Raw genomic sequence first — 11,082 nt, forward strand, 5'->3', positions numbered from 1 at the left:
GCCTCTCTGCGCGCTCGGCCGGCCGCGCCGCCGCCTCGGTCCCTTCCCGGCTAGCGAGGGCGCGCTTTCCCGGCCCCTTCCCGGAAGTGGCCCTCTGCCACTCGCGCTTCCCTGCAGGCTTCCTCTTCTGTGGATTCATGGTGGGAGTGACATGTCATCTACGTAAAGTCACTGTTAAACTTAGTAACCATGAGTTTTTAATGGCTTCCCAGTGCTCCGTTTTAAGTTACTTTTTCCATCTTGTACTTATGGCTCAGTTTTTTCTAGTTAGTGATTGCAGTGGTGAGGATGAGCCTGCTTTTAGCAGAGTGAACCCCTTTTAAAGGCCACTTTAACAACAACCACCAATACATTGTTTAGAGACGGTTTCTGTCTAGTGTAAAAACTGAGTGGTCTGACTCTAATAAATGGTTTTGAAATGTGTGACTGGTATTATAAAATTTGTGAATAAAACATATAAAATATGTATTTGTCTTTTTTATTTACCTTTGTAAGGTGTAGAATTTGTTTCCAAGATTTATTTTTATCTACGTGGTTGTGTGTTTTAAACAAAAGTCTTTAAGTGACTTGGGTTCATTCTTCTTTAGGTTCCATCCACTTTTTTGGGTAATCTGTTCACAAGATACACGGTTGCAGGTGGTCCTTTCATACTTTAAAGGCAAAAAAAGCAAGGTTTTATTTTTTTGATGGCTCGATTTATTGCGTTCATTTTGACAGTTAAAATTACAAGTATTCACCTTTGAATGTCTGTAAAACAGCTATTTTTTCTAAAGTAAGAGCTTGAGAAAGGAAGTGTTTCTCATATGCAACATTCTTTTTATCCCCCCACAAACATGTTGGACGTGAAAACTTAATTTTTGCCTTACTGATGGCTTGAAAGTCAATGCCTTAAAACAGCACTTCCATTTTTAAGAGAACATTACTTTTTAAAATCTAATTACCTCCTATCTTGGGTATTATTACTACTCCACAGCACCTAATAGTAGCTTGGGTACTCACAGAACAGTATCCTTGTGGGAGAAGATCTTCGAGAGCTGAAAACAAGGCGGAATGTAGGGACCACATAAAAGTTGTATTAGTGTTCGCTACACATTGTGGTGAAAGTAGGATGACTATTTGCTGGTAAAAAACTGGAAATTTTTGGGGCACAAGTTCCCTGGTTACGTTTGTAAAGCAAGACTGAGGGAAAGATGTAAAAGTCACTTGGGGGTCTCTTGGGGGCGGTGAGGGTGAGGGGAGGCCTTCCCTCATTTGGTAGCAGACTGGCTTGGTGTTGTGTTTTTGGAGGTGAATGCTTGTGTCTTTATTCTTGATCAGTTCAGCCTTACTAAACTTATGGGTTCACACCTAACTTGACCCCTACCCATAAAAGAGCTATAGGGAAAAAGAACTTAACGTCTAAAGCCTCCACTTGTACAATACAAAAACTAGCAAACTAGCTTACTGAACAGGGCCTGGCGTTGAAAGCCTGCTTATCTTCCTAAATACAATAATGCACTTGACTGGTATGAAACAAGACATTGTAAGGTAAAGACCCAGCAATGTAGCACTGACATGTAGGCACTTACTAGTTCACCCACATGCAGTGTGGCCTTGTGAGTCCTTTTATTGGGTTGCACCCTAAAATACTTTTCATATAGTTATTCAAAGGTTTTCTTACCCACTGGTTGTAAAGGGGTTCCCAGAAGCGAGAGCATTTCCACACACTTGGTGCAGGCCCTTGGTTTTGGGAAGTATGGTGGAATTGTATTCTCCAGAGCTGAGGGTGGCCTAGCTCCAGGTAGCTGTGGGTAAGTGGTGGTCAGGGTGAAGATTCTGTACACAATGGGTGGGTCAAGCGGGAAACCCCAGTTTCTGCTTTTTTTTTTTTTTTTAAACCTTGTATGCTCCTGTGGAGTCAGAGTTAACAGTGTATATGGTGTGTGTTAATGCTCCTCGACAAGTCTGTGAACCTGCTGAGGCTTTCTGGAAGCTTCCTGTGCCTTCTAAGAGCCAGTGGTGGGCAGGCGCTGCCGCTGGACTGGGCACCATTACATTGGAAGGGCTGCCTTTGCCAGCCTCCCTGCAGTGGCTCTGCACAGATTTAGGCCTCTGGTTTGTGCCTATCAGAGGAGAATTATTTCGGCGGAGAGTCCGTGCTGTGAAGACAATCTTCAGGACAAATCCATGTTTCCAGAGTCAAGTTCAACCTGGTTTATGTGACTCAGCGACTGCTCCATCCAGTTTTTCTTGTATCAGTAACAAACTTGCACTTTCCTGCATGTTCTTGTGCAAGTTTTAAGTCTTGACATTGATTTCCTCCATGAAGTGTATTTAATTTTTGCTCATTTGGACTCTAGAGAACTAATTTTACAGGTAACAAAAGCTTCAGAGATTTTAACATGAAATATGCCTTGGTAATTAGGATTTCTTTTGAGTGTAGGTACATTGTAAGTTAGTGTGGGTCTAGAAGCTGACACTTAGGTTACAGTAGTTTTCTTTTTATTGTCACTTAAAGCTGCTTTTTTTCTTAATCATTTGTACCTGAAATTCCAGAGTCTCAAATGAATTCCTAGTGTGTTTTTTTTTTTCCTGATAGTCTGAAACTTTTTGTGCTCAACTAATGACCATTTTAAGAGACTGAACACTTAAGTTTGATAAACGCATGTATGCTTCATAATAATTCAAACGTCCTTAGTACGAACAAATATAGAGGTCTGTATTATGAACTTAAAAACTTTTTAATTCTGTGGTGGTAATTCATTGTATACTAAACTTCTCAGTTTCTTTTTATTATCTTAGGCTCCTTCCTCAGAGAAACTTCCGGTTATGTACCTTATGGATTCCATTGTGAAAAACGTTGGACGAGAGTATCTCACTGCCTTTACTAAAAATCTAGTTGCAACATTTATTTGTGTGTTTGAAAAGGTATATATGCATTTAGACATAATTGCTTTTTAAAAAAATGTTCCCAATTAAATAAATACTTGACTTGTGTTGGGTTTTCTTGGGTGGTGAAATATTTTACTTTCTTGGACATTTATTTTCAAGCAGTGTTTTAAAGAAAGTTGGCAGAATGTTTGTGTTCCACCTTTAAGACAGATTTAAGATTTTATATTACTCAAGAATACAGTATACTTTAATTCACTTTTAGAATTGTGCTTTTAGACAAACAGCATTGGTCATCTGTAGATGTTTCATCCCTAAAGTATGGACAAAAAGATATAAAACTCAGTGCTTAACATTTTGTTTAAATTTCTACTGTTCTGAAGAAAAGCATAATCCTCCAGTTTGTATCAATCTGTGATTATTGAAACCTTGAACCCCCAGCTTTCTTTTTTCTTTCTTTGTTCAGGGTTTAAGCCAGTGTTGCAGGTGGGCAGATGGTGGACCAGTTAATTGGCTCAGATTATTTTAGAAATATTTATTTTCCTTTCTTTGTGGTTAGAAGAAAGCTGCTTAGTTTCCAAAGCTAGAGATTGAAATTCTTGTAACATTGTATCTGGTAGTTGGGCACTAGTGTTGATGTTTAGGAATTTGTTGAGGTAGCTGTCTGCCTTTTAGACTTTACTTTTCACACTGAGCAAAAGGACACTTACCAGGAAGCCTGGGTTTAAAAGCTTGTTTCTTAGTAAGTGGTATACTTCTTATATTTTAGTGAGTACACTTGTGTCTGTATAAGTCAGTTGTCAGATTTGTAGAATTGGAATTTTTTTTTAAAGGATACTATTCAATAATAGATTTTACTTACTAGAAAGTGTATAGTTGCTACTTGAGTTGTTAGAATGCTTTGGGAAGCATTATTTTATTTTTCTGGTAGAATCAGGGATTGAACTCAGGCCCTTGCGCTTGGGAAACATTATTTTAGATAGCATTAAAAAGTAGTGTCAGTGCATTTGTAGATCTTTGCTGCTGCTTACCTGAGTCGGTCTGAAGGAGAGGCCAATTTTGCAGTAAGGAGTTTGGGAGCACTTGAGCTGGCTGTTGCCCTGTGTTCAGATGGGTTGTCAGTTACATCTGTAATATTGCAGATGGGTTATTAGCTGCAGTTGGTAAAAGTGACATAGTATATTAGCTAAAGACACAAATACAGGTAAAACATCATTGTCCTAAAGGTAAAAATTGTTTTGCCCAGTAGTAGAGGTCTCTTAAAAAGAAAAAGCAAAACTGTTATGCCCATCACAAATATGAGCAGATAAGTTTGATAACTAAAGCTTTTTAGTGGTTAAGGTTTTGTGAATTTAAATTCTAGGATGCCTCCATACCATAGTTTTCCGTGGTTATTAACCATATATTACATTTTTGTCCTAATTTTAACTCTGTACAACTATGAGATTAAAAAGCAATCAGGTGAGCCATTCTGTAGTTTATATTTTTGTCCAGAATGATAGTAATATTAAAAATAACTACTTAAAAGTTAAAAAGCCCTAAAATATGGAGACTTTTTTTTACTTTTAAAATTCAAAGACTTGCCTAATTTCTGGCTTGAAGGATAGGTAATAATTAAGATTTTCTAAAATTTTTTTTTTCTTCTAAAATTTTTAAGGGTAAATTTGTTAACATATTTAAGTACTCTTAATGAATTATCACTGTTCTATATATTTGCAAATGGTCAGTGTAGTTCTAATGTATGTGAAGTAGAACGGATTTATGTAGCTCTACACTTATATAAAACATTTTATAGTAACTTAACAAGCCATAGAACTGTTCTGTTGTTCTAGGTGGATGAAAATACTAGAAAAAGTTTATTTAAATTACGTTCTACATGGGATGAAATATTCCCTTTGAAGAAACTTTATGCCCTGGATGTCAGAGTCAATTCGTTAGACCCTGCTTGGCCTATTAAACCTCTACCCCCCAATGTGAATACGTCTAGCATCCATGTGAATCCCAAATTTTTAAATAAGTCGGTAAGTTTTAATACGAACATTGTATAAATACGTGTTTAATTCATTTTAACTGCTTTAAAATTTCTTGCCAGAATGCAAAAAGCTCTCAGATTGGCTTGAAAAAATAAAAGTATATATATTTAAGATTTTAATTTAAGAATATATTCATCGTATTTTTTTCTTAAAACTTTTTTGGGGTTTTAAATTCCTGAAAAGTTTTTTGTGTGCTTTTTAAACATGATTGGCTGTTTATGACTGGATGATATAAATTAAGCCAATAATCTTAGCCCTTAGCTTCCTTTTAAGCTATAATATATTCTTTTTAAAATTTTTTATAATGTATTCTTGATAAAAGGTATTTTTTCTTGTAGCCTGAGGAGCCTTCAACACCTGGCACAGTGGTCAGTTCCCCCAGCATCTCCACTCCCCCAATTGTTCCCGATATACAGAAGAATCTTACCCAAGAACAGCTAATAAGGCAGCAGTTACTGGCAAAACAGAAACAGTTGTTAGAACTTCAGCAGAAAAAGCTGGAGTTGGAGCTAGAGCAAGCTAAGGCACAACTGGTAAGTGGTAGAGATTTTAAATCTGTCTTACACAAAGAAGTATTTTGTATTTGAATTATATTAACATGCTATTTTATTGATAACTTTTCTTTTAGGCTGTGAACCATATTTATTAGACCAAGGTTTTCTACCTTTATTGTAAAGCTCATTTGATTATATATTGTACAAAATATTTCTTCCAAACATTTCTCATTAGATAGCTATCTTATGAGGTAGCATCTTCGTTTCACTTAACTATGTTCATGTGGACTTAATACTTAAGGCCCCAGGTGATAGTTTTGTTGTGACGAATGTTTTTACTGTATTTGATATAATGAACCAAGGAGGTGTACCTAGAAGTTTGCAAAAGGAAAACCATGAAAAATTTTAAGACCTGGAGGCATAAGCACATGTTTTGTTTTTTTTTGCGGAACCGGGGATTGAACTCCGGCCCTTGAACTTGCCAGGAAAGCGCTTATTCTACTGAGCCATCTCCCGGCCCCAAGCACATGTTTTTATGTATAACTTTATATTAAATTATTCTTACTGCATGGGCTTGAGAGTCAGGAGGTAGAGGAAGACAGGATTTTACGAGTTTATTGACAGTGCTGTTTGGGAGAAACTACATTTCATGATAGAATTGAACCAGAATGACCACCTCTTGTGCACTGCAGCTAAAGGGTAGGTATGTAGCGGTTTCTTCTGTGCAGTCCAGTGTAGACTCTTGAATGCATAATTAGGAAGAAAGTCCCCCCGCCCCCAGTTCTATCGAGAGATAATTTGAAAGAAAAACGACAAGACTAATGAGAAGTCAGCAACCATTTAAACACTTTCTTTGTGTTATGCTTGTGTACTGGAAATGTTGGTATATATACAGTATTTAGTGAAGAAATTTATTCAGTACAGCTTTGCTTGCTTGTTTGATCGGTCGGTCAGTCGGTTTTTCTGGAGAAAGGGTTTCACTATGCAGTTCAGGCTGGCCTTAAACTCACTTTGTAGCTTAGGTTGCCCTTGAACTCATAGTGATCCTCTTGCCTTAGCCTCCACAATGCTGGGATTACAGGCGTGTACCACCATGCCTGGCTATATTCTTTATTGTATTCTGTATAATGTCAAGCGATGGAGATGATCTGTATGTTTTATAGTATTAAAGTAACATCTATGTTTTATTTTAGGCTGTTTCTCTTGGTGTTCAGCCTGAGACCTCCAGCTTGGGTCCTGGATCTGCACCATCCAAATTAACGCAGATTCCTGCTATGGCAGTTAAAGCTCCCCATCAAGTTCCTGTTCCGCCTGAGAAAAACCGCCCAGGTCCATCTTTACAGATTCAGGATTTGAAAGGAACTAATCGAGATCCCCGTCTTAACAGGATGAGCCAACATTCTTCTCATGGAAAAGATCAAAGTCACAGAAAAGAATTTCTAATGAACACGTTGAATCAGTCTGATATTAAGACAAGTAAAGCTGCTCCCTCTGAAAAGCTAAACTCATCCAAGCAAGAAAAAAGTAAATCCGGTGAAAAAGTAATCAAGAAAGAATTTGACCAATTAGATTCTAAATCTAAATCTAAATCTAAATCTCCATCACCTTTGAAAAACAAATTGTCCCACACAAAGGACTTGAAAGGTCAAGAATCTGAGAGTGTGAGGTTGTCTGATATGAACAAGAGAGATCCAAGACTGAAAAAACATCTTCAGGATAAGACTGATGGTAAAGATGAGGACATAAAAGAAAAGAGAAAAACTGCAGAAAAAAAGGATAAAGATGAGCACATGAAGTCCTCTGAGCACAGACTGATTGGAAGTAGAAATAAAATCATAAATGGTGTTGTGCAAAAGCAGGATACAATAACAGAAGAATCGGAGAAGCAGGGAACAAAACCTGGGAGATCAAGCACTAGAAAACGTTCAAGGTCGAGATCACCCAAGTCTCGGTCACCAATTATACATTCCCCAAAGCGGAGAGATAGGCGGTCACCCAAACGCAGGCAGAGAAGTCTGTCTCCAACTTTGATACCCAAAGCTGGGAAGATGCGCCAATCAGGAATTAAACAGTCACATATGGAAGAGTTTACACCGCCTTCCAGGGAAGAAAGAAACGCGAAGAGAAGCACTAAACAGGATATGCGAGATCCAAGACGAATGAAAAAGGTGGAAGAGGAACGACCACTAGAGAGTGCAAATCAGCATTCTGTGAAATCAGGCACTGAACCAAAGGAGAACATAGAAAATTGGCCAAGTTCTAAGTCCACCAAAAGATGGAAATCTGGTTGGGAAGAAAATAAAAGGTACGATGTTAACATACTTGTTCAAGTCCAGTAAGGTGTATAATTTTAAAGATAGTGTTAATTTTAAAATGAGGAAATCTTTATTTGGGTTTTATAATTACTTGTTTTTCCATCTAATTCTTAGAACCTTGTAGGTTGAATACCATTATTCCTCTTTTACAAATAAGAAAACTGAAGTTTACAAAGGTTTACTAACCTACCAAGGCTGCAGTCCATGTCATGGACAAATTAGAATTCATACCTGGTTTCCTTTTTTTTGTGTGTTTCCTTTTCATGGTTGGTTATATCTACTTTAAAAGATCCCTTTTGAAAAGGATTTTTAAATACGGTCTTGAGAACTTACAAAAGGACATTTTGAAAATAATGTAGTGCATTTGTGGTTTCAGTTTACAGCAGGGGGACGAGCATAGTAAATCGCCTCACCTCAGGCATAGGGACAGCTGGTCAAGCGCCAAAGGAATCTTGTCACCTCGGGCCCCCAAGCAGCAGCATCGGCTCAGTGTAGATGCCAACCTGCAGATTCCGAAAGAGTTGACAGTTGCAAGCAAAAGAGAGTTACTTCAAAAGGTAGTTTACCTTTGGCATTGCCCGTGGTCACTGCTGTCTCTTGTCTTTCTTTGTACGTCCTTCTCATACTGAATATCTGCAATTTTCTGCTGTTGCCCGTGCAGGCGAGCGAGCGTCTAGCGTCCGGCGAGATCACACAGGATGAGTTCCTGGTGGTTGTGCATCAAATTCGCCAGCTATTTCAGTACCAAGAAGGTAAACATAGGTGCACGGTGCGGGATAGCCCTACAGAAGAACATGCAGGTGGATTGAGAAAGAAACCTCTCTTATCTGATGCTGAATTAACCTACTATGAACATAAAGCAAAACTGAAAAGGACCCAGGTTCAGCATTCATTTCCAAGACTTGATCTTTTAGATCCTGATATTTTTGACTACCCTTTGACCGATGCCTTGTTGTCTGGAATAGAATGTGAGCCATCCAAAAGTAAACATGCCAGTAGGACTAGTGGAGCACAGTTTGACAGAAAAGAACAATTTAGTGAAAGAGCAAGACGTCTTTCTCCTATATCTGGGAGTCGTACTTATGCTGAGAATCTTTCACCCCATGAGGGCCGGAGAAGACATGACGAGCAAGTCTCTGCTAAAGGTAGAAAAAGTTAAATTAGATTATGCCTATTGAATCACAGAAGTGAAGGGAAAGTGAAAAGCTAAGTGGGGATGGATTTCATCACTGTTCAGACTACTTTTGTTTGCTTCATGTTTGTTTAGTTCTGTTTCATTTTTCCCTCTGGAAAGAGAAGGGAGCTACCATAAGGACAGTGACTTTTCAAGGACTTCACTAGTTGGTTTTTTTTTTTTTTATATATATATATAGATGTGATTTTATTTAATTTGTACCCAATTAAATATATACCTCATTTTACAGATCAGAAACAAAGCCAGAGAAGTTAAATAACTTGCTCTCAAACATTAAGTTGATAGGGATAGGATGGGGAATTTTTTTTTAAACCTAGATGTGTCTGATTCTAGTGGGCATCTTCCTATCTATTGAGTAGTGCTCTCTGTCTTTTTCTTCCCTTCTAATATAGTGAGATAGTTTTTAACTGTGGTAAACATTTAGCTGAATATAGTCTTTAAGATAATTTGATATAAACTCAAATTTAGTGAAAATATATTTTTCTCTTAAAAGGTGTAAGAGAAGAGCAGAGATCTCCGTTCAATGATCGCTTTCCACTTAAGCGACCTAGATATGAAGATTCAGATAAACCATTTGTAGATAGCCCAGCATCAAGATTTGCTGGCCTTGATACAAATCAACGACTTACGGCTTTGGCTGAAGACAGACCATTATTTGATGGGCCTAGTAGGCCGTCGGTGTCAAGAGAGGGCCCAGCCAAGATGATTTTTGAAGGACCTAATAAATTAAGCCCCAGAATTGATGGACCTCCTACACCAGGTTCTCTTCGGTTTGATGGGTCACCTGGCCAGATGGGGGGAGGAGGCCCTCTGAGGTTTGAAGGACCACAAGGTCAGCTAGGAGGCGGGTGTCCTATGCGATTTGAAGGTCCTCCAGGACCAGTAGGAACGCCTCTGCGTTTTGAGGGACCAATTGGTCAAGCAGGAGGTGGTTTTCGGTTTGAAGGTTCTCCTGGTATGAGGTTTGAGGGATCTGCAGGTGGTTTGCGATTTGAAGGACCAGGGGGTCAGCCTGTTGGTGGTCTCAGGTTTGAAGGACATCGTGGTCAACCTGTGGGTGGTCTGAGGTTTGAGGGACCTCATGGTCAGCCTGTGGGCGGTCTTAGATTTGATAATCCCCGTGGTCAGCCTGTAGGTGCTCTTAGATTTGAGGGAGGTCATGGTCCATCAGGGGCTGCAATTAGGTTTGATGGACCTCATGGTCAACCAGGAGGTGGGATCAGATTTGAGGGACCTTTGCTACAGCAAGGAGTTGGGATGAGGTTTGAGGGCCCTCATGGTCAGTCAGTAGGTGGTCTGAGATTTGAAGGACAACATAATCAGCTTGGTGGGAACCTGAGGTTTGAGGGTCCCCATGGCCAGCCAGGTGTTGGCATCAGGTTTGAAGGACCTCTGGTACAACAAGGAGGTGGAATGAGGTTTGAGGGGCCAGTACCAGGAGGCGGCCTGAGAATTGAAGGGCCTCTGGGTCAAGGTGGTCCAAGATTTGAAGGGTGCCATGCTTTAAGGTTTGATGGGCAGCCAGGTCAGCCGTCACTCTTGCCAAGATTTGATGGGTTACATGGCCAGCCTGGTCCTAGATTTGAAAGAACTGGTCAACCAGGCCCTCAGAGGTTTGATGGACCTCCTGGACAGCAAGTTCAGCCAAGATTTGATGGTATACCTCAAAGATTTGATGGTCCACAACACCAGCAAGCATCAAGGTTTGATATTCCTCTTGGTCTACAAGGCACACGATTTGACAATCATCCTTCACAGAGGCTTGAGTCAGCCCCTTTTAATCAGACTGGTCCATACAATGAGTCACCTGGCAGTGCTTTTAATACCCCGACCCAAGGACTGCAGTTCCAGAGACATGAACAAATATTTGATTCACCTCAAGGACCAAATTTTAATGGACCACATGGCCCTGGGAACCAGAATTTCTCAAATCCTCTTAACAGAGCTTCTGGACACTATTTTGATGAAAAGAATCTTCAGAGTTCTCAATTTGGAAACTTTGGCAATTTACCTGCTCCAATGTCAGTTGGAAATATTCAAGCATCTCAGCAGGTGGGTTTTTTGTGGTTAATCTAAATTTATATGATAATGCAGATCAAGTATATTTTTAGTGTTCCTAGGGTTCGAGGTGGGTTTGCAGAAAATTGTCTCATAGATTGATTTTTTTTTTTTTTTTT

At 39.2% G+C, this 11,082-nt stretch overlaps 1 protein-coding gene across 3 annotated transcripts in view; it reads left to right on the forward strand.

Moving 5' to 3' along the window:
* Positions 1-11,082, forward strand: part of Pcf11 (PCF11 cleavage and polyadenylation factor subunit) — a 30,663-nt gene that overhangs the window by 1,467 nt on the left and 18,114 nt on the right. For 2 of the 3 annotated variants that reach the window (XM_023716732.1, XM_023716731.1), the window contains exons 2-8: positions 2,782-2,907; positions 4,701-4,889; positions 5,240-5,434; positions 6,589-7,700; positions 8,087-8,267; positions 8,372-8,855; positions 9,399-10,957. In XM_023716732.1, the coding sequence (XP_023572500.1) occupies positions 2,782-2,907; positions 4,701-4,889; positions 5,240-5,434; positions 6,589-7,700; positions 8,087-8,267; positions 8,372-8,855; positions 9,399-10,957 (3,846 nt within the window). The remainder of the gene's footprint in view (positions 1-2,781; positions 2,908-4,700; positions 4,890-5,239; positions 5,435-6,588; positions 7,701-8,086; positions 8,268-8,371; positions 8,856-9,398; positions 10,958-11,082) is intronic. The other variant, XM_004632545.2, reaches the window with a different exon arrangement.

This window comes from Octodon degus, unplaced genomic scaffold (genome assembly GCF_000260255.1).
Source record: "Octodon degus isolate 3935 unplaced genomic scaffold, OctDeg1.0 scaffold00049, whole genome shotgun sequence".
NCBI classification, from domain to species: Eukaryota; Metazoa; Chordata; class Mammalia; order Rodentia; family Octodontidae; genus Octodon; species Octodon degus.